The sequence below is a fragment of the Nerophis lumbriciformis genome, linkage group LG11, assembly GCF_033978685.3.
Source record: "Nerophis lumbriciformis linkage group LG11, RoL_Nlum_v2.1, whole genome shotgun sequence".
NCBI lineage: Eukaryota > Metazoa > Chordata > Actinopteri > Syngnathiformes > Syngnathidae > Nerophis > Nerophis lumbriciformis.
This window is the reverse complement of record NC_084558.2, coordinates 7,782,148-7,806,364: the sequence shown is the minus strand read 5'-3', so window position 1 is coordinate 7,806,364 and position 24,217 is coordinate 7,782,148. Positions and strand designations below refer to the sequence as shown.

The following is a 24,217-nucleotide window of genomic DNA, read 5'->3' as shown; positions in this document are numbered from 1 at the left end:
AGAGCTTAGTTTGCCGTGCAAGATTTGGAATACAATGATGCTAACTGGTAGTTTTCTAGCCTTTGTTTAAGCATTGTGCTAAAATGAATGGGATTACTGTTGTTTGGGTTTGAGTTTTGGGCTAATTGGTCACATGAATGAATGACCAACAGTTCTAATATTTTGTCAAACACAATCTGTTCTGGTAACGGACTAGAGGTGCAACGATTCGTTGACAAATAGACAATAAAATATGTCGTGGACTAATTTGTCGACAAAAGTCCCGACATCATCACTCGTCATTTTAAGAAGGAACGCAAGTCAGCGCGGCCACTCGAACAACATTGTGGGTGAACATATGTAAAGTGTGGGAACATTTCCTCTTATACTAATCAAATACATGAATATCTTGCTCACTTTGCAAAGCAGATCTTGATTTTATGACACCAAGTCTGCGAAACGGGAGCTACCTAACAAGTGTGAGACGAAGTTGAGTGAAAAGTAACTACAATTTTAACCAAAGTCCACTAGCTAAACTTTGTCTAAATTAATTCAAGTGCTTTTTAAAGCAGCCTCAATTTGCAGTGCAATAAAAAAAGGCACAAAAACAAACGTCGATCACACACACACACACACAAATTAGGCACCAATGCGCCGGTATCATAAAATTAAAACATACAATCGATTAGATGGCTAAATGCTAAGAATTAATCAATGATATATTTTAATTAACTTTTTTTTTTACATTAGAAATTATACCTTTTTTTAGCACTTTGCCTGTCCTTGCTATTGAATGGACAAAAGTGAAATAGTTATTTTTATAAAAGCCTAATGAGCAGCATAGTTACAGTATAAATAAATAGCAATGCATAATTTATTCATATGTGTTGTTAGTAAGCACATGCCTAAAATATCTCAAGCTGAATTTGAAAATAGATGGCTAAATTAGAGCCACTGAATGTGTCCACTTTATAATCTGATTAGTTTACTAATCGACTATCGACTAATCAAAATAGTTGTTAGTTGTTAAACGCTTAACATCACAAAAATGTACATACATTTGACTAAAATGTCATCGTGAGACGTAACGTTCGTAAGGAGAAATCACTTAAAACACTCAACCATTCCCTCACTAACTAAACAATGTCAAAAAGGCCACTTGAAACACTGGCTAAGTCTCCGACCAAACTACAAAGTTAATACTAGCTGGGACGGCAGCAGTAACTTGAAAGGCATTCTTTACTTAAAAACAGCCTTAAGTCTTCTCCACACTCAAAACAATAGCTATCAAGTGCCTTAAGAACAGCAGTACTCTGTCAGCCTTCACAATAACAGTCTGGTCTGACTGCGCAAAAAATATTAAAACGGTTCTAACAGTGTCTGTATTTATTTAAAAAATAAAATAAAAATAAATAAATAAATAAAAATAAAGGATTTGAATGAGTAGTCAATTGTAGTTTTTACTTATACGTATTGTGTAGTATTGACTTTATTGTGATCAAAACATTGTATGTAATAAAAGATTAACTGGTTTAAATTTTGTATCGATACTGTTACATTGCACTCACAATAAATATAGAAAAAATTACAATTAATACATGTGATTGGTATTGGTATTAGAGCTGCAGCTATCGAATATTTTAGTAATCGAGTATTCTATCGAATATCCCGATTGATTAATCGAATAATCGAATAAATCATATTTTTGCTTAATTAAGGTTTAGTTATACATGTTAACATGTGCCGTCAATTATTGTGTTTGGCCAAATTGTCTTTTATTTCCTAAATGCCTGTTTTCATTATGTAAGGCTGACATGCACAGCTGAAATACGTCTGGTTGATTGTGCCAATTTGTGTGTGCTAATGAAAACAGGTGCGATCACAGCCCTATATGCTGTGTGGTGTGACCGCATAAACCAAGTTATTGTCTCTCGTACGTTTTTGATGATTATTTTACAGTGCTGTTTAAATGTTGGTTTCTCCACGCAAATCCGCTGAGCTGTTTTCAACCTGCCAACAATACAATAATGACAACCGTTTAAAATTTTAAGAATGCAATACAGTTCACTGCATTCATTGCATGCAAAATAGTAATCAATGTTCATTTTGCCATCATAACATGTTTGAGATTAAAACACACATATATAAAATTAGTTCAATATAATATTCCCTGAGAAAGTTAAAATAAAAATATATTCTTAGTATCAAAAATAAAACAATAAGAACAGTTTTCATTATATCAAGCATAAAAAGTGGATTAGGTAGTGCCTTTAATACTGTATTTGAAATGTGCAACTTCATATTCAGAACCAATATGGCTGACAGGAACTTGGCACACAAGCGCTACCACTGTGAACAAGGACTTGGAACTCTTACATTCTACAGAGACTACAGGTATAGCGGGTGCAAGTGCAAGCTATCCAAGTAGCATGTGGTTGCATGACTTGAATAATCCGAATAACTTTGAATGACTACTTTTGCGGGGTAACTAATGAAAGGCTAATTGAACACGACAGCTCGGATAGCGTTGTTAGTTTTCAACACCTTTTGGCGGCATTTGATAACTTTGCGGGAGTGAGAGAACACATCCTGGTTATCATAATAAATAACATTTATTTTACTAACACAACGTTTGCGTTTACATTTCATAATATATGACCTACCTCGCCTCTGAACGTCCCTCAATCGGATGCTTTCTCGACAGGTGCTACAGCATCGAACTTGTGCTATTGTGGTATGCGAGCTCCACTTTGCAATGTTTGTATACTACTGTGTTTTCCTTCGATTTTAGTGTGAAGTGTTCCCACACCTGTCTGGATAATAAAAAGCCTTCAGATTTGCTGCGCCATGATCATGGAATGAATTATAAAAGAATCTGAGGTTACCTGAACTGATCACTTTGGGGGAATTTCAGGCCCTTTTTAAAGAATCAAGAAGCTGTCTCTATTGAGCACTGTACTTGTTACTAAATTGTTTTTATTGAAACATTTTATTTTTTACTTATTGCGTGTTTTCATGTTTATGTTTTAAGTAATTTGTGCTTTTAAGTATAGTGTGTAACGGCTCCTGTTTTTGTTGTTGTTACAAGTATTTATTAAACCTGTTGCTGGTCAAGAGGCGGTAACCCTCGAACACCCTGGTGGACAGCGGTGGTCAGGGAAGCCGTCCAACTGAAGAAGGAGTCCTACCGGGGTATGTTATCCCAGGAGACTCCGGAGGCAGTTGCAAGGTACCAACAGGCCCGAAGGGCAGCGGCCGTGGCTGTGGACGAGGCTAAGCAGAGGTTGTAACGAGATCCGTCCAGAAATGCTGAAGGCTCTGGTTGTTGAGGGGCTGTCTTGGATGATACGCCTTTTCAACATTGCGTGGAAATCTGGGACAGTGCCGAGGGAGTGGCAGACTGGGGTGGTGGTTCACCTTTTCAAAAAGGGAGACCAGAGTGTGTGTGCTAATTACAGGGATATCACACTACTCAGCCTATCCGGGAAAGTTTATGCCAAGGTACTGGAAAGGAGGGTCCGGCCGATAGTCGAACCTCAGATTCAAGAGGAGCAATGTGGATTCCGTCCTGGTCGTGGAACAACTGACCAGCTCTTTACTCTTGCAAGAATCCTGGAGATGGCCTGGGAGTATGCCTATCCAGTCTACATGTACTTTGTGGATTTGGAGAAAGCGTATGACCGGGTGCCCCGGGAGATCCTGTGGGAGGTGCTGAGGGAGTACAGGGTGAGGGGAAACCTGCTGAGGGCCATCCAATCTCCGTACAACCAAAGCAAGAGTTGTGTCCAGGTGCTTGGATGTAAGTCGGATCCGTTTCCAGTGGGGGTTGGTCTCCGCCAGGGCTGCGCTCTGTCACCTATCCTGTTTGTGATTTTCATGGACAGGATCTCTAGGCAGAGTCGTGACCATGGCGGAGAGGGTATACGTCTCGGGGGGCTAAAGGTTGCGTCACTGCTGTTTGCAGATGATGTGGTCCTGATGGCACCTTCGGTTCGTGACCTTCAGCTCTCACTGGATCGGTTCGCAGCAGAGTGTTCAGCGGCTGGAATGAGGATCAGCATCTCCAAATCTGAGGCCATGGTTCTCAGCAGGAAACCGATGCTTTGTACAGTCCAGGTAGAGGACCAGACTCGGTCCCAGGTGGAGGAGTTTAAGTATCTCGGGGTCTTGTTCACGAGTGAGGAAAAAAAGGAGAAGGAAATCAGCGGGAGAATCGAAGCAGCTGGGGCAGTATTGCAGTCTCTCTGCCGCACTGTTGTGACAAAACAAGAGTTGAGCCAGAAGGCAAAGCTCTCGGTCTACCGAGCTATCTACATTCCTACTCTCACCTATGGTCATGAAGTGTGGGTCATGACCGAAAGAAAAAGATCGCGGATACAAGCGGCCGAAATGAGTTTCCTCAAAGAGGTGGCTGGCATCTCCCTTGGAGATAGGGTGAGAAGTTCAGTCACCCGAGAGAGACTCAGAGTAGAGCCGCTGCTCCTTCGCTTGGAAAAGAGCCAGCTTAGGTGGTTCGGGCATCTCGTGCGGGTGCCTCACGAGCGTCTCCCTAGGGAGGTCCTCGTTGCACGTCCCACTGGGAGGAGACCCCGCGGCTGGCCAAGGACCAGATGGGGGGGACTACATCTCCTCTCTGGCCTGGGAACGCTTCGGGATTTCCCAGGAGGAAGTTACTAATGTTGCTCTGGAGAGGGAAGTCTGGGGGTCTCTGCTGGAGCTGTTGTCCCCGTGACCCGATTCCGGATAAGCGGTTGAAGATGGATGGATGGATGTTGCTGCCCTCTTGGCCAGATCACTCTTACAAAAGAGATTTTAATCTTAATGGGTTTTTACCTGGTTAAATAAAGGAACAAAAACAATTACACTCATTGGGAAGTGAGTGTTTTTCTGCCTTGATGTTGAAGCTGGTGCCTTGCATTATGTAACAATCATCAAATACCAAACAAAAGTCAAGTGGGAATATATTGAAAGTAGATATTTCCGCACATTTATAGCAATTGGCACAAGGGACAGCCCCGGTGTTTTTATGACAAGTGCAAAGTGCCTTGAGTTGCTCCCACAGTGAGACTGCATTAAAGCATGTAAACATGTGCGCGCACGGACACACACACACACACACACACACACACACACACACACACACACACACACACACACACACACACACACACACACACACACACACACACACACACACACACACACACACACACACACACACACACACACACACACACACACACACACACACACACACACAGCAATGGGCGAACACGTCTTAATCCACACATGCAAGCTGGCGTCAGGCCTAAAAATAACCCTGTGCTCCCACAGGTTCAGCTTCTCTCATTACTTTACAAGGGAAAACTGCCGTATCCAAGACAACCAAGCGTGGCTCCTCGTTTTTTTCCCAGGGCACATTGCCATGGCAACAAGGGAAACTGCGTAAAATAATGATGTAATTAAAAACTGATATCATTTAAAGGTTTGACCATTATTAAGCTTCATAACAGGGTTGATCACTATCATATTTACAGTAGTACAGTATATTATAAATATCAGCATAGTTCTTGCCAGTAGCTGTTTTTCACACTAACCTGCAAAGATAATATTGTCCTTAATTAAACGCCAATTAACTACACAAAGGAGGAGTTTGTATTAAAACAATGCACCATTATCTCACACACAGTAGGCTATAGTTAATAGAATACAACCAGTGCCAAATAAAACTGTAATGTTGTGTGTGCATGTATGTATGTATGTGTGTATGTATATATAGCACAGTAAGGCTCAGGGCAACATGCTGAGACACAAACCCCCTGAGGAGAAGCTTGTGTAATCGCCATCCTGCATGGATGTCATTAAAGTGACTCTTTTTATCCATCAGTTTCTTAATGTGGAGAAGAAGATATTTTTAGTATATACTAAAAGTAAATGTTATATTTTTGGCTATGGATGTAAATACCCTATAGCGACGATGACAAATGAAGTTCAAGCAGAGTAAATGGTAAATGGGTTATACTTGTATAGCGCTTTTCTACCTTCAATGTACTCAAAGAGCTTTGACACTATTTCCACATTCACCCATTCACACACATTCAAACACTGATGGCGGGAGCTGCCATGCAAGGCCCTAACCACGACCCATCAGGAAAAAGGGTGAAGTGTCTTGCTCAAGGACACCACGGACGTGACGAGGTTGGCAGTGGGTGGGGATCGAACCAGGAACCCTCAGGTCGCTGGCACGGCCACTCTATCAACCGCGCCACGCCGTCCCCAGAGTGAGAAAACAGGGTACATTATTATGAATGACAGTAAAATTCTCCTGTACATACAGCAATGTCACATAAAGTCTACATGACACTATAATGCGGCTCATGCATTAAGTATTTAAATCTTTCTGAGGGAAAGTGGGGTAAGAAGTACTTCAAACAAGTCATGATAAACTAGGATGACATTTCCATCAGGGATGAATGAGATTAGCTGATCTTTGAGCCTCCCGCAGGAATATTTATGGTAAATCCTTCACATCCAAATTTAAAAATGTGATAAGAATCTTCTTAAAATTGCCGCAAAAAGCTTTTTAATGTAACAAACTATCTCAAAGAGCTTTGATAAGGCTTTTTTTATTCTGTTATGTGGTTAAAAATTGCAGGTTATAAAAGGTACCTTTCAGTACCGTTCAACTTCCTACCAAAAATAATCAGTATATAATTTAAACTTCTATTACAGCACAGACACACTGGTGCTTATGCTATAACATAACTTCTAATATGTTGTGATGTACTGTTACTTCCCTAATAAATTAAATGGACCAAACCGTTGTCAACAAATACCACATCAAAAATATTTGCTTCTAAAGTACCACAATCATTCCTACTTTACTAAATGGTAACTGGCTGTGGCAGACAAAAATATTTGTGCAAAAAAATATTGAATTTGAATTTGTTGATTGACAATTGTTGGTTAATAAATGTGTGCAGGGATAATTATTTAATACATATTTCACGTATAAACCCGCACATATTTTTTTCCAGGTACTTCGGCTTTCTTCACATCCTACAAACACAGAGACCCTGAATTTTGTGAGTGCAAATAGTTGTGCTCTGTGATTGACTGTTGACCTGTCCAAAACTTCCCTGAAGTCAGCAGGGCTGTGTATATTTATCAAATACATGAATTGATTGGCAACACTAAATTGGCCCTAGTGTGTGAATGAATGTGAGTGTGAATGTTGTCTGTCTATCTGTGTTGGCCCTGTGATGAGGTGGCGACTTGTCCAGGGTGTACCCCGCCTTCCGCCCGAATGCAGCCGAGATAGGCTCCAGCACCCCCCGCAACCCCAAAAGGGACAAGCGGTAGAAAATGAATGGATTAATTTTTTTCAAATCAGATGTTTTTGCATGCCACTAAATGAGGTCCAGTACAATCAGTAGTACCCATCAATCAATGACACATACCTTAAATGTCATGAATGGGCCAGCTTTTTAGTTATATAGCTGATAATTAATATTAGGGCTGGGCCGATAAAATGATATCAATATACTGCAGGGTTTCCCCTAAACCGCCAACATACCTGTGGCGGTGGAAGCGTGGTTATGGGTGTGTTCAGAATGACGTCATCGAGTAGTTTGCATAATTTGTTATGGAATGATTTTCTTTAAAAAGGCTTAAAAATGTATACATACATTTAAAACAAATCTGTTTTTATTCATTAGTATTAACATATATATTTATATATATATTTATTTACATTGATTGTGAATGCAGCTGAGATAGGCTACAGCGACCCCCGCGACCCCGAAAGGACAAGCGGTAGGAAATGGATGGATGGATGTTTTCCATGGTTGTGTTGACATTTCTGTTCCTTTCTGTCTTGATCGCTGAGGGGATTATAATCAAAGGAACATTTGAAATAAAAATGTAAACATTTAATATATTTTCTCCTGGTCCATATTTTCCATAGGTAGGGCTGGGCGATATATCGAATATACTATCGCGGGTTTGTCTCTGTGCGATGTAAAAAATGACTATATCTTAAGTATCCGAGTACCGGTATAAGTTCTCACGCAGTTGCTTTTAGCTGCGGGCATTATACTACAAGCGCACCTTCTTACATACGTCACATACTGTCGCGCGTGCAACGTCATACGCCCTCGCCGAGCAGAGAGGTAGCGGCATGGGTTAAGTTAGCTGTGGTGCTAACGGAACGGTGCGAGTGGTAACACGAGAGAAAGAAGGTGTGAATCTGGTAACAAATGAAGGAAGAATAATTCATTCCCAAGAAAAAGAGCACGGGCTCCATCGTCTGGTGGTGGTTTGGCTTCAAGCGGGAAGATGTTGAACAGACAACCGTAATATGTCAAGTAAGCGGCAAAAGCGTCGCTACAAAAAGTAGCAGCACTACAAAGCAACCAGAACTGACACAATTGAGCCTGGCGTCTTCCATTCCCACATCAACAGCGTATGAAAAAAATTGTCAACAACAGAAGGAGATAACGTTCGCAGTAACCTACCACATAGCAAAGGACATACGCTGTTTGATTTCCTATTATGCAGCTCATTTTTATTTGACAGTTATTTAAATACATTGTGTGACATCACGCACAAAAGTGCACTTTGTTTTAAACTATTGTAGTGGCGTCCTGTACAAAAAGTGCACTTTAATTTAGTGTTGTTTTCATGTCATCTTAGTGACATCGTGAACTAAAGTGCACTCATAGCTTGTTTTAAAATGTCTCTGACAATCTTGCACTTTCTGTTTTGAAATGACATGAATGTTTGTGCCACTGCTTAAGATCTGTTTAATAAATACACTTTTGGTCAATTGACTTAGTTGTGATTTACCTCTCTGCATGAAAGTTTAAAACTAGCATATATTAATACAGTATGAACAATAATGTTTTAATGTAGACATATGGAATCACCATACTGGTGTGATTATATGCATCAAGTGTTAATTCAAGGCTAAGGCAAAATATCGAGATATATATCGAGTATCGTGACATGGCCTAAAAATATTGAGATATTAATAAAAGGCCAAATCGCCCAGCCCTATCCAGAGGTCATAAAAAGCATCAACAATTATTGATATCGACCAATACAAAAAACTTATATTGTGATACAGTTTTTGCCTTATCACCTAGATCCAAATTATCCATCCATCCATTTTCTACCGCTTGTCCCTTGGAGCCTAAGTTATATTTTCATAAAATGTAATACAGTCAGGGAGCCACACAAGTTTTCTAATAATAATATTAGCAAGAGCATCGAAACAACTGCACAAGCGTGTGAGCATGCGCACTGGCAAAAGCAGCCTCGTCTTTACACCAACCTTGAAATTGAAAGAAGACGGTTTCAAAATTGACATATACATCCAACAACACAACAATATTACTAATACAAATACTAACCCATTGTAAATGATTTTAGATTTAAAATTCAAGGTTAACGCGGTAGCTGACGTCACGGCACAGGTGCAAGGAGGTCAATTATGCTAGCACAATGAACGTTAAATATGGCCGCTAATTGGCGGCAACAACATCTTTTGTGTTCTTTCGGTCCTAAATTTGTGGATTTTCACCCAAAAATAGGGGTTCGTAATAGGCAAACACATTCGTGTGAAATTAAAACGAAAGAAGGACCTCTCCCGCTCACCTTTATCCGGCCGTTCCGTCAGAAGCTTGCTTGTGGACGCCACTCAGCCCCACGCACTGCTGGTGGCGGCAGCTCTCCTTTAATCCCCACTCTCACTTCCAACAGCAACACACGTTAAGTTCTATCATTAACGACGGAACTAACACTTCCATTGGGGCTGAAGGCTGTTCTCGTTGACTGTTGTGTGGTTCCGTGATGGGAGTGAAGGCGTTGTAGTTAACAACACGCGCGTGGACTGAGAGTCTACTGCCGTGGGTCTGACGCTACAGCCTGTCACCGGAAATTGGTTTATGCTTTTTGGTTAGACAGCGACATCTAGTGGCGTACAAGTACATTACATCCACCTTGCTGAGCAAAGACTCCCAAACAGTTTATTCCATACTTCTATTTATTGTCATTTCTTGTAAAGTTTGATTTCTTTCCATACAAATTATTTACATATTTGCTGATAAAACAAAGAGGTGTACAAAGAGCAAAACATTCAGACAAACAGAGAGGAAGGGAGGGAAACATGCATGTATATTGAACAATTAAAGTACATTAAGATTAAGATTCTCCCCAGGGAATCCCAGTCATTTTGATTGCCGTTTGGTTTTCAAGTGGGATTAGGTATCCTTGAAGTCAACTACCACTCGTTATAATCCAAACTGTTCAAGAGGAGACAAAAGCATATTGTAAGTCAAACACTATGTTTGGGATAATATTTCATATAATTCATATAGCTCACTGTGGTTCGGAGTCTTGGCTTGGATCAGCACCAAACAGCAGCCAAGCCATCGCCTGTTCTGGGGTAGACCTCTTCCCATATCTAGAGAAAATCAATTGTATCTTAATTATTCTTAAACAAATTAAGTTTATGCTCTTGTCCAACTTATTTTCCTTAAACCTATGCATGGCCACAGAGGAGAAACACAAAGAAACACGGTGTAACACAAAGACAAATACCAGCCTGTGTAATTACACATCACCTTGATGGATGATGAGGTGCTGCCTCATATATTAAAAAACATATTGTTTATTCTTTTACCAGCAGAGCTCACTTGTGGGACCCAATTGCCACCTACAATTGACTCCAATCGGTGATGTAACGATTGGCTGAACTGAAATATGACGTTATATATACCGTATATTGGATAGGGGAACAGTTAACCTTTAGAGAGACACACTCATTATGTAGGTTGTCAATATCTCGTCAATGCAGTGGTACCTTCAAAAGTATTACTTTTACACCCTGCTTGCAAAAAGTAAAAAATACACACCTTTGAGTCCAATATATTATCTGTTTAGGGTAAATGCTGTAAGTACAGTCGTCCCTCGCCCTTCAAGCTTCAAATATTGCGGCTTCACCGCATTGTTGATTTCTTTTTTATATTCTTTTAAAATCATATTCTACAATTTATTGCTCATACATTAAGCCTTTTCAAGCATAAACATATCTAAATAAACTGAAAATATCAATAATACAAGAGTATTGGCCACTACAGGAGAACAAACAAATCAGAGCGCGCTGTTCAGCATCTTGACCACTGATAGGCTCAGTTACTGGACTAAAAAAGTGTAAGGGTAACTAAAGGGTGTTTTTCCATGTCTATGGGGCGCTCATAATGTTGAAAAACGTATTTAGAAGGTAGAATATAGATTCCCAAATTGTAGAAATGAATTTATCGTGGTCCTGTCCAGATCTAATTAACAGTAATAAAAGAGGGACAACTGTTTATATTGTACTTTGAGGGACAGAAATAAGACCCCATGTTTCTGACACCGTGTGTTATTATAAATCATGTTTAATAATTGGCGTAACAATGCTATAGCACTTCCAATTTGTTGATTGTTTTAACAATGCTAGGGGAAAAAATCACATCTTTAATATATATATGTATATATATAGTCTTACTTTAAACACATAAAATGTTCATACCTAACCATAAAGTTTATCAAAATATATATTTTTATGCCGATTTGTTTTTGTTGTTTTTCAAAATATATATTTTTTTAATTGAACTTTTTTTTTTTTTCTTTTTTTCAAGGTAGAGGCCAAGATTTCTTAGTACTAAGCATTAAATGTCAGAATTACAGTACATGAAATATATGTGGTTATAATGGGAATCAGTGGGGTTTAAGCTTAAAGAGTGGAGGCATATACAGTGCATTCGGAAAGTATTTACAGCGCTTCACTTTTTCCACATTTTGTTGTATTAGTGCCATGTTGCAAAATGAAATTAATTAATTTTTGTCTGTAAAAATTCTACAGACAATACCCCATACTGACAATAAATTTTTTTTTAAAAAGTAAATATTTTTTTGCAAATTTACTGAAAATAAAAAAAGTTACAAATCACATGTACATAAGTATTCCCAGCATTTGTCCAATACCTTGTTGATGCACCTTTGGTAGCAATCACAGCTCCAAGTTTTTCTTTAATATGATGCCACAAGCTTGGCACACCTATCTTTGGCCAGTTTCGCCCATTACTCTTTGCAGCACCTCTCACGCTCTATCAGGTTGGATGGCAAGCGTTGGTTTTCATCCAGGATGTCTCGTATATTGCTGCATTCGTCTTTCCCTCTATCCTGACTAGTTTCTCCCAATATCTGTCGCTAAAAAACATCCCCAAAGCATGATGCTGCCACCACCATGCTTCACTGTAGGGATGGTATTGGCCTGGTAATAAGCGGTGCCTGGTTTCCTCCAAACATAATGCCTGGCATTCACGCCAAATGTTCAATCTTTGTCTCATCACACCGCACTATTTTTTGTTTCTGAGAGTCTTTCAGGAGCATTTTGTTAAACTTTTTACTAAGAAATGGCTTCCGTCTGGCCACTCTATCATACAGGCCTGATTGGTTGACTGCTGCAGAGATGCTTGTCCTTCTGGAAGGTTCTCCTCTCTCGACAGAGGAATGCTGTCGCTCTGACAGAGTGACCATCGGGTTCTTGGTCACCACCCTGACTAAACTAAGATGAATGCAGCAACGTACAGACACATCCTGGAGGAAAACCAACACTACCCATCCAACCTGATGGAGCTTGAGAGGTGCTGCCAAGAGGAATGAGCAAAGAGGAATGGGCGAAACTGCTCAAAGATAGGTGTGCCAAGCTTGTGGCATCGTATTCAAAAAGACTTGTGGCTGTAATTGCTGCCAAAGGTGCATCAACAATGTATTGAGCAAAGGATGTGAATACTTATGTACATGTGATATATATATATATATATATTTATTTATTTTTTTTAATACATTTAAAAAAATAACATTGTCCATTATGGGGTATTGTCTGTCGAATTTTGAGAAACAAAAAGATGATTCCATTTTGGAATAAGGCTGTTACATAACCAAATGTGGAAAAAGTGAAGGGCTGTGAATACTTTCCGTATGCACTGTTCTACACACCTTGCAATAGAGTGGATCATATCCTTTCAAAAATGATATTAAAAAACAAATCACACCATTAGCCTTAAAAGTGATCGATATATTGAGGGGGAAAAAAGCAATCAAATAATCAGAATGTACACATTTGGTCTTTCAAGGTTCCTGGAGGGTTGAATAACCTTAGCCTTCCATTAAATTACGGTAGTGAGAATTTATATTTTAGAAATCAAATGTTTATTTTTTTGTTTATTTACATTTTAAGTAATTATTTTGGGTAGATTTTTCTTCTCAACAGGATGTTTTATACAATTTTGGTGAGTAACCACTAGTTTACAATATGTAGTCTGCAAATTTTCAGGTAATTGTAATACAAGATGGAGAAGATGTTTATAATCGCTGTCAAATCCCGTTAGATCAAGTCAGAACTTCTTGCGCCTATGTGAGAAGGAAGACATTCTGGTTCTGGATGAAAGTTGATCAGACAGACCAACTTATTAAATTTGACACAAAGTGGATAGTTTCCTCACCTCTGTCTGGTGATTAGGTTGACATAGTGCCTGACAGCAGCGTGGTACTTGGCCCAGTCGTCCGGGGAGGCATTGCTGCCGGGACTCTCTGGTTTGGGCGGGTATGCGTCGGCAAAGGTGCTCCAAAACACCAACAAGCAGAAGAGGAGCGTGGCGAGCATCATGCACAATTTCAGCATGTTTGTCTGATGAGGAAAAAACACAACAACTTCCATAATACACTAACATGCACTCTCATATACAATAACTTACAACTTGATTAAAACAAATTTGCCAAAAGGTAAAAGAAAACCTACTTTTGTCTATAAGTCTCCCGGTGCAGATTGGCTGGTGATGATTGAGGTGCTGGTGCCCTGACTTGCTCTCCTCCTCTCGGTCTCTTGGCTTTTATAGCGAGGGATGCGGACATGAAGTGTGTTGAGTAACACGAAACCACACCTCTCACTTTCTACTTCAGCAGCCTAGGAGAGCTCACACGCACAACCGCACACACATGCACAAAGGTTGATAAAATAAGAATTAAAAATCTGCATTTGACCAAATCAAATGAGGAATTCAGCATAATATACAGTATGAATATCATGCTGGGTTAGCCCTTAAGGAGTTCCTTTGACACTTATTTGTGTCAGATTAAAAAATGCCAGCTTCCCAAAACTGCTTTAAAAATGTTTTTATTTTTATAAATATTTATTTTTATTATATATTTTTTGCACTTAAAAAAAGTCAAACATTTCGAATGACTTCAGTCTGATATATACCAAATGATAATTATACTAAAAGGGATTTTAACCTTTTAAAGATTAGTCTATATATATATATATATATATATATATATATATATATATATATATACAAACCCTGTTTCCATATGAGTTGGGAAATTGTGTTAGATATAAATGTAAACGGAATACAATGATTTGCAAATCCTTTTCAACCCATATTCAATTATATGCACTACAAAGACAAGCTATTTGATGTTCAAACTCATAAACTTTATTTATTTTTTGCAAATAATAATTAACTTAGAATTTCATGGCTGCAACACGTGCAGAAGTAGTTGGGAAGGGGCATGTTCACCACTGTGTTACATGGCCTTTCCTTTTAACAACACTCAGTAAACGTTTGGGAACTGAGGAGACACATTTTTTAAGATTCTCAGGTGGAATTCTTTCCCATTCTTGCTTGATGTACAGCTTAAGTTGTTCAACAGTCCGGGGGTCTCCGTTGTGGTATTTTAGGCTTCATAATGCGCCACACATTTTCAATGGGAGACAGATCTGGACTACAGGCAGACCAGTCTAGTACCCACACTCTTTTACTATGAAGTCACATTGATGTAACACGTGGCTTGGCATTGTCTTGCTGAAATAAGCAGGGGCGTCCATGGTAACGTTGCTTGGATGGCAACATATGTTGCTACAAAACCTGTATGTACCTTTCAGCATTAATGGCGCCTTCACAGATGTGTAAGTTACCCATGTCTTGGGCATTAATACACCCCCATACCATCACAGATGCTGGCTTTTCAACTTTGCGCCTATAACAATTCGGATGGTTCTTTTCCTCTTTGGTCCGGAGGACACGACGTCCACAGTTTCCAAAAACAATTTGAAATATGGACTCGTCAGACCACAGAACACCTTTCCACTATGTATCAGTCCATTTTAGATGAGCTCAGGTCCAGCGAAGCCGACGGCATTTCTGGGTGTTGTTGATATACGGTTTTTCGCCTTGCATAGGAGAGTTTTAACTTGCACTTACAGATGTAGCGACCAACTGTAGTTACTGACAGTGGGTTTCTGAAGTGTTCCTGAGCCCATGTGGTGATATCCTTTACACACTGATGTCGCTTGTTGATGGAGTACAGCCTGAGGGATCGAAGGTCACGGGCTTAGCTGCTTACGTGCAGTGATTTCCCCAGATTCTCTGAACCCTTTGATGATATTACAGACCGTAGATGGTGAAATCCTTAAATTCCTTGCAATAGCTGGTTGAGAAAGGTTTTTCTTAAACTGTTCAACAATTTGCTCACGCATTTGTTGACAAAGTGGTAACCCTCGCCCCATCCTTGTTTGTGAATGACTGAGCATTTCATGGAATCTACTTTTATACCCAATCATGGCACCCACCTGTTCCCAATTAGCCTGTTCACCTGTGGGATGTTCCAAATAAGTGTTTGATGAGCATTCCTCAACTTTATCAGTATTTATTGCCACCTTTCCCAACTTCTTTGTCACGTGTTGCTGGCATCAAATTCTAAAGTTAATGATTATTTGCACAAAAAAAAAAAAAGTTTATCAGTTTGAACATCAAATATGTTGTCTTTGTAGCATATTCAACTGAATATGGGTTGAAAATGATTTGCAAATCATTGTATTCCGTTTATATTTACATCTAACACAATTTCCCAAATCATATGGAAACGGGGTTTGTATATATATATATATATATATTTAAAAAAAAAAATATATATATATATATATATATACACATATATATATGTATATATATCACTTGTTTTTTTGTTTGTTGATTGTTTTATTTTTTTGTCCATGGTCTGTGCTTATGGTATGCTTGTAATGTGTAATGTCTCGTGATTTATGTATTCTTTTGAATAATGACCTGTTGAATGTTTACTGTATTAACCTGCCTTAGGACAACGGATGAAAATTAGCTATTGTGCTAACTCCGGCATATTTACATTGTTGCTCTATGTTGATGAATATGCATTGTCCTAATTCAAATAAATACATACAAACACATGACAATGATCATTAAGCTTACTTAGTGATTTCTGGGATTTCTTTCTCCAGTGTCAGTTTCAAAATTAACCTCACACTTGAAGTACTTATGACAAAAAACTGCTGAGAAAAAAAAAATATATGTTTTATTTTTAATGAGCAAATATTACAAAACTCTTAAGCGGAAATAAACATCCATCCATCCATCCATCTTCTTCCGCTTATCCGAGGTCGGGTCGCGGGGGCAGCAGCTTAAGCAGGGAAGCCCAGACTTCCCTCTCCCCAGCCACTTCGTCCAGCTCCTCCCGGGGGATCCCGAGGCGTTCCCAGGCCAGCCGGGAGAGATAGTCTTCCCAGCGTGTCCTGGGTCTTCCCCGTGGCCTCCTACCGGTCGGACGTGCCCAAAACACCTTCCTAGGGAGGCGTTCGGGTGGCATCCTGACCAGATGCCCGAACCACCTCATCTGGCTCCTCTCGATGTGGAGGAGCAGCGGCTTTACTTTGAGCTCCCCCCGAATGACAGAGCTTCTCACACTATCTCTAAGGGAGAGCCCCGCCACTCGGCGGAGGAAACTCATTTCGGCCGCTTGTACCCGTGATCTTGTCCTTTCGGTCATGACCCAAAGCTCATGACCATAGGTGAGGATGGGAACGTAGATCGACCGGTAAATCGAGAGCTTTGCCTTCCGGCTCAGCTCCTTCTTCACCACAACGGATCGATACAGCGTCCGCATTACTGAAGACGCCGCACCGATCCGCCTGTCGATCTCACGATCCACTCTTCCCCCACTCGTGAAATAAACAAAAAAATATATATACCTCAATAAATATATGACTTATTATAACGGATGTTAACCTTTTAATGGCCAGTATGTCCATTTTTCAGGGATGAACATTTTTCCCATATACACCATCATTAAACATCAATATAGGCACACACTTGTCATTTCAGGACAAAAGTACCCTTGAAAAACTTTCAACTTTAACACGTTACATTTTCTGCATGCTTTGAGTGGGGGAAAGTAGTCCCATCTGATTGACAATGGCAAAAATTGATAATTGAAAGCCAGTAGTCCAGCTTGTACGCTTAAGCTCATGTGAGATCAGAAATTGTCCTTTATTGTTTGTTTTGTGTTGTAAGGAATAAGTGTGTCCATTTATATGTCGCTTTGCCATTTTTTGGCTAATTTACTCTGCGAACAGAGATGACAATTGAAAATATTACTATTGTATTGTTACTCATCACATCACAAAGAACAAAACATGAATGGCACAAAGTATCCTTTGAGTCTTTAAAAGATGCGCAAGATGATGCAATGTATACAATAAATGTACATTATTATCAAGATAAATAGGGTTAATTTTCAGGGCGATTGTTGTAATCAGGGCCACCCGATTGTTTAATTGACAAATCTATTCTGCACTTTTATATATATTAGGACAGAAAGAGCATTTACACATATTTCTAGAAGTGAGGCATTAGACAAAGGGTGACGTACTGTATGAGTTGAATATGACCTCATTTTTTTACTATCAATTAGCCCTCTCTATGCATTCATCACACACTGCACGCTTTATTTAAGTGGCGGTCGAAGCTTTAATACACTGTAGTTCCCAGGTTGCACAGATCGATTAGGTTTTGTCTTGATACTTATATGCTGCCTTTGCGAAAAGACTTTGAAGTCACTCCATTGCACACAAAAGACACCTCAGGTTCTCAAACTAACCCATGATTTTTATGACCGTTGCAGGAGCTCCAGTTTATCTTGCATCTTCACGGTCTGCTGTTCACGTTATGATGCCTGAAGTTTCGACACTTATCTTTGGAAAGCGTGCGTTTGTATGTTTGCATTAAGGACGGAGATTGAGATGCGCAGCTATCATTTTTATTTGACTTCCATTTTTTATTGCTTAATCGCTGGGTGACGTTTCTTTGGCGTTTATTTGCTCGTCATGCTATATCATTTTTTTGAAGGTCTTGCTTTAGAAGCAAACTGTTTTCAGCCTTTACAACTTAGTTGTCCAAATTTTTTCCACCATACTATGATATTTTTGACATTATGCAAACCAACTCGTACCAAGAGTCTTTATAGCCTACAACCTGCATCTTCGCTTCATGTTGTAGTTGACAAAACAGATTATTAGTATAAACTTTTTCGCAACCTAATTCGGAAAAAAATACACCTTTATTATTTGAAGTGTGCGTTTCTCATAGTTTTACAACAAAAAAAATAAAAATGTTCTCAGGATGTGAATCTTACAACAGCTAACGATTCAATTCTGAATCGATTCTTGATTTAACACGTTTCTCGATTGCAACCGATTCTTGCAATGTATTATTTGGTACAAAATGTATGGTACAACCATCTCAAAACAGGTTACAGGTTACAAAAGCTCTTATTGACTGCTGACGTGACTAGCAAAAAAAACATTTTTTAAGTGATTCTTAAAAAAAAAAACTATTACATTTTTTTCGTTACCATTGATTTTGGAAAATTATTAATTGATTTAGAATAGAATAAATAAGAATCGCGATTCGGATGTGAATCGATTTTTTGGGCACCCTTAGCTTTTTCCTAAATAATACTTTTTTTCCCTGATATTGGAACTTTTTCCCTGTTAGATAAAATAAATTATTTTCTTATTCTGACTTCATTCTCATTAAATCACTGCTCTTTTTTGAATTTTTGCTGTTGTTTTCTAGTTTAAATGTATTTTCCCCAAACAAAATGCCAATAAAAAAACAGCAACAAGCCACAAATGGTCCCATGGCTTCACTTTGGACACGCTTTTAGGTGTAAATTGAAACACATCCTATTTTTCCACCCCAGTTATTAATATTGTTATTTTAATGAGTTTGTATGATCAGTTAAATTCTAAATTGTAATATTACAACTTTATTTCACTAATATAAAAAGATAGCAATTTTAATTCCGACAATTACTTCTTCTAAAAAATGCATTTTATTTTTCTTTTAATATTATGACTTGCTTCCCAAAAATTACAACTTAGGCCTTTTATCATATTTTTTTGTGTTTGTAGCATCTAGAATACCAGTTATGTATTTAGTAAAAATACACCAGTGTAAGTTAAGTTTATGTTTGAATTATACATACAAATTGATGTTTCAGAAGGCTTGTAAGATGAGATGATAGATCAGTCAACGATGGCGTCACGTGTACAAGGGAACATATGTTGTCCTGGTCGGCTCCCCCAGGAGGTCGTGACATCTCCAGTCATGAGCTGTTTATAGAATCGTGAAAAAAAACAAAGGTTTTCATTTGCTTGTCCCCGAGCTCTTGTCAAAAACACAACTTGATTCGGGCATAAATCCCCACTGACATCCTCTGTGGACCTCCTGCACAGCAATAAACAAGCAGTTTAAAGTGTATACGAGTGTGCCATAAAAGGGTGGAAGTGGATTGTAAGATTACACATTGATTGCTCTGACCATCTCTCAGCTATTATTGCACAAAATATGTTTTTTTAATGACAGTCAAAATAGGATCTAAAAATAAAATGATGAGTTGAAAAAGAACCAGATTGTGAATAAATAATCATTCCTTGAAGAGATGGGATAAGCTCTTCCTGTTATAATCGACCACTTCCAGCAGCGAACGGTGGCTTTTACGGAACATTTTGTTAATTCTACCTCAGTAATCAACATCTCGGCGTTGACTTTACCGGGCTATAAAAGTCAATGGTAAGAGACAATGATGTGCACAGGACAAAGTCATTAACCGACCACAGTGTTTGCATGTCAACAGCTCCAGATAAGAGAAGAGGACATCTTTTCACAGGCTGCTAGCGCTCAGTTAAAACCCTCCTATGGAGAAGTGCATGAGGTGCTAAAAGACAGACAACTTTACTTCACCAACTTTTTTGCTTCTTGTACCAATTATTGTGTTGCACAAAGTCCCACTGGAGAAGCGTGCGCTTGCGTTACCCACTGCTGCCCTGTTCAAACGCAAGCTCGAGATTACACACACATTCTTAGTGTACAGTAAGAGCAATTTCCTGGCGGAGAGCCTGACTACTTCCTGTCAAAAGCACCAAAAGGGGCGAAATGATGATGCATTTTTATATAGATTTATCTCACAGGAGGGGAGTCACTAATATGAACTAAGTGCTTTTCAGGCCATCATGTCTGTTTGCTCAGGTCTGTGCAAGACAAACCAGGGTACTGATGATAATTCATGACCACTCTGAATGGTCTTCACTGAGAGTCAGTTTGGAGCAAGCGGTGGTGGGAAAAGCAAGTCATTTTACCTCCCGGACATTGACTATTTACTGGCATGAACATATAGTGAATGAACACGTCATGTGTTTTCCAAAACAGCAGCGTCTCGTGCGATTCTCTAGTCCCGAGAGGACCAGCGACTTAAAGCCTCACTAAGAACCATTTGTCTTTTCTGGAAAGCAAGCAGAGTGGGTTAATTTTATGAGTGAGCCGGCAGCTTCAAGTAACGCTGATGGATAGCACAGATGGCCAGGAAAAAGGTTGCTGATTTGATTAGGGGTGAGTTCTCAAATTCACTACAGAGTCTGTTCACGAATCAGGAAAAAGTCAGAGTGAACTCACTAATTGTTTGACCATTTAGTTTCCCTTCAGTCCCGTCAAAGTATCCTGAAGGGGCCCCTCTAATGAAAACAACATTGGCACTTATTTCAAAGTTCTGGACCTAAAAAAATATGTTGACAGGTAAAATTACCCCCAAAATAGGCACAGTAGTGACTCTAGGCTTGTTTTCTGACATTTTTCAGCACATTTTGGAACGGCTGCCATTAGCTCCAAAATGCGTGTCGGCCTGCATCAGCAGAGGACTGAAGGCAATTTAATATTGCCTACTAAGTGTTTTGGTCGCATAAGAATCCCGAAACATGTTATCTTCGCACAGAATTTGAAGGAATAATCAAATATGTCTGCCAGATGCATTGATGCAGGTTGTAGCAATACAAGTAAAGCAGGGGGTCAGCCTGCATACATTTCAAAATGAAGGGAATATGAAGAAAGTACGGCTCTCTTCAGTCAAAATGGGCCTGAACAAGCGAGAGCAGTGTGACTTTGAAGAGGAAGGGTTGTGGCTGGAGTTAGGATGGAAAAAGGTAAAAGATTCAAGCCAAATGCAGTCCCAAAAACCAGGAGGACCCTCCAGAGGAGAGTAAGTCAGAACCTACGGAAAAACGAAGAAAGAAGAGCAAAGCCGGTGCTCAAAAACGAAACAAAAATAAGGTTTTAATATTTTGCATCCTCTTCTACTGATGTTTTCCTCAAGATGTTTGAGGAAATGTTGAAAGAGCATGAGGAGAAACAGGCTATGGTGCCTTTGGATATGGCAATGTTTTTATATTTATTTTTTGCTCATGTTGATCATGTCAGTTTCTAAGTAATCATGGACCAGGGCGGCAAAAACATTAGGGGTGCTAAAAAAAAAATTCAAATTCACATCGGAATTGCAATTCTTATCTATTCCAATTCTAAATCGATTCATAACAAAAAAAAAAATCAGCAATCAAAAGGTTTTGTAACCTTTTGATTTTTGAACTTTGAAAAAAGTTTTATTATAATTAATATACCAAATAATGCATTGCTAGAATTGAAAAAAACATGCAATTTGTAATGAAAGTAATAGTTTTATTTGCCTTTATCCACAATGTCTATGCGGGGAAATGGGCTCAAGTTCTGTAGATGACATCACACAAAGAGGGGCCGTTCCAAGTATAGTTGGTTTTCTACGTATTACTCAAAAACTAATTGATATTATGGGAAAAGATTAATGTTCAAGAGCAAAAAATATACAAAAAGAACTTGTGAGTGAAATTTCGGTCATCTGGACACTTTGGGACCTTTACACAAAATACTGAACCCCCTCACCTTTGCTTTAAATTTCTTGCAATAAGCTGACATTACTTATAACTCTTTGACCCTTAGTTTAGAGACGTATTTTTAGAAAAAACTATGGTAAGTTTACATACTGTATGACTTATGAGGGAATTTAATTTAGAGTTACCACTGTAAAACCAATTATTGGGCCAAAAGTAGAACCCATTAAAACTTGCAATCCAGCGACTTATTTTAATTTTTCTCCATTAGTCTATCTGCATTGGGCTCAAGCAGTACAGCGACGCACCAGGTCCAGCAGATAGAGCTGCACTGAAAAAGATATCTCAACTTATGAGCTTGGTTCTGAGTAGGAACTCTTATTTCAAAATATCTAAAATCAACATCTCCATTGAAATAAATTGAAATCAACTGAATTGGTGACCAAAACAGCACAGTTCTTACAGTTAGCATGCATTTTAAAAAGAAAAATCTGACGAATTTTACACAATAAATATTATATGAAAAACTAAACAATAGAATGTAGTACAAACAACTACAGTAGTTTTATGACGTAATGTAATATTAGTCTACAACATTTACCTCGGAGAGTGGACTTTTATGTTACCGCCATCTGAATGTTTCTCCATCAAACACACCATCAGCAACTTTCCAAAATCTTTATGGATAAATGTGCGCCATTAAGATATTATTTTACATTTTTGCCTTCTGTTTCAGTATGGTGCAGACTAGCAGTGATACACTTCAATTGATTTGCCAGGCTGTCATGTTTTTGATGATTTTTTTTTTTATTCAATGAATATGATCAAATTTTCTTCTAAACCCTGTCCTTCACATTCATTTTCTTCCTTCCCATGGTTAGAAAACAAAGTTATGTTCACTGTGACATTTCTGTACCAACTAATGGCGGAGATGCTTGTGACTCAAATGTCTGCTTGCAACTTTAAGAGTAACAACTAGCCGAAAGACAGCTCTTATCTCAAAACACTTACAGTTGTGCTCATAAGTTTACATACCCTGGGAGAATTTATCATTTATTGGCCATTCTTCAGAGAATATGAATGATAACACAAAAACCTTTCTTCCAATCATGCTTAATGGTTGTGTGAAGCTATTTATTGGCAAACAACTGTGTTTACTCTTTTTAAATCTTAAAGAAAAATGGGCTGCATGATCGAGTCGCCAGAATAAAGTCATTTCTGCGCAAATGTTACAAAGTATCCCGCTTACATTACGGCAAACAGCACGGAGACAAGCCTCAAAACTTTTGGAACAAAGTAATGTGGAGTGATGGCTTTCTTCTGGCGACTCGAACATGCAGCCCATTTTTCTTCAAGTGCCTCCTTATTGTGCAACTTGAAACAGCCACACCACAATTTTTCAGAGAGTCCTGTATTTCAGCCGAAGTTATTTGTGGATTTTTCTTTGCATCTCAAACAATTTTCCTGGCAGTTGTGGCTGAAATGTTTGCTGGTCGTACACTGCTGATTGGCATTCTCAATACCTTGGATATCTTTGTATACCCCTTTCCTGTTTTATGCAGTTCAATTACCTTTTCTCACAGATCCTTTGACAATTATTTTGCCTTCCCTATGACTCAGAATCAAGAAACATCTGTGCAGCACTGGATGAAAGATGCATTGGTCTGTCAAAAGCCCAGAAACTCACTGACCTTTTATACACACACATTAATTACAAACAAACATATCACAGGTGAGGATTGGAACCTTGATTAGCCATTCAAACCTGTTTGTGTCAACTTTTGTGAACGTTATCAGATCAAAGTCACTGGGGTACGTCGACTTTTGATCAGGGTCATTTGGGTACTTTTTTTTGTCATTTTGATTTAAAAAGGGTAAACACAGTTGTTTGCCAATAAATAGCTTCACACAACCATTAAGCATGAGTTGAAGAAGGGTTTTTGTATTATCATTCATATTCTCTGAAGAATGGCCAAGAAATCATAAATTCTCCCAGGGTATGTAAACTTATGAGCACAACTGTAGGTTGGGGTACTTCTGTACCTGTGCTAGAAAAAAACTAACATTTTTTTTTTTGCCAAATAATTGGTAATACGTATTTACAAAAAACACAATAATAAA

General features: G+C 38.8%; 2 protein-coding genes across 2 annotated transcripts in view; both read right to left on the bottom strand.

The window, feature by feature from the left end:
• mpp2b (MAGUK p55 scaffold protein 2b) overlaps positions 1-9,919 on the bottom strand; it is a 52,145-nt gene extending 42,226 nt beyond the window's left edge. Inside the window, exon 1 of the mRNA XM_061967514.2 lies at positions 9,637-9,919. The gene's annotated coding sequence lies outside the window, so the exon portion shown is untranslated. The remainder of the gene's footprint in view (positions 1-9,636) is intronic.
• Positions 9,920-10,090: 171 nt separating this feature from the next.
• On the bottom strand, positions 10,091-14,173 carry pyyb (peptide YYb). Its single transcript, XM_061966193.1, has 4 exons — positions 13,829-14,173; positions 13,533-13,717; positions 10,364-10,444; positions 10,091-10,283 (listed from the first exon to the last, which is right to left on the bottom strand). Exons 2-4 carry the CDS (start codon positions 13,709-13,711, stop codon positions 10,262-10,264), a joined length of 282 nt encoding a protein of 93 aa, XP_061822177.1. The 5' UTR covers positions 13,712-13,717; positions 13,829-14,173; the 3' UTR covers positions 10,091-10,261.
• Between the last annotated feature and the right edge of the window lie 10,044 nt (positions 14,174-24,217).

Bases quoted from the DNA above. Each gene is read 5' to 3' on its own strand.
- pyyb (XM_061966193.1), bottom strand. From the start codon at position 13,711: ATGCTGAAATTGTGCATGATGCTCGCCACGCTCCTCTTCTGCTTGTTG. The intron at 10,445-13,532 runs GTGAGGAAACTA...GATTTTCTCTAG, and splicing joins AACCTAATCACCAGACAGAG to ATATGGGAAGAGGTCTACCC. The intron at 10,284-10,363 runs GTGAGCTATATG...CCTCTTGAACAG, and splicing joins AGCCAAGACTCCGAACCACA to TTTGGATTATAACGAGTGGT.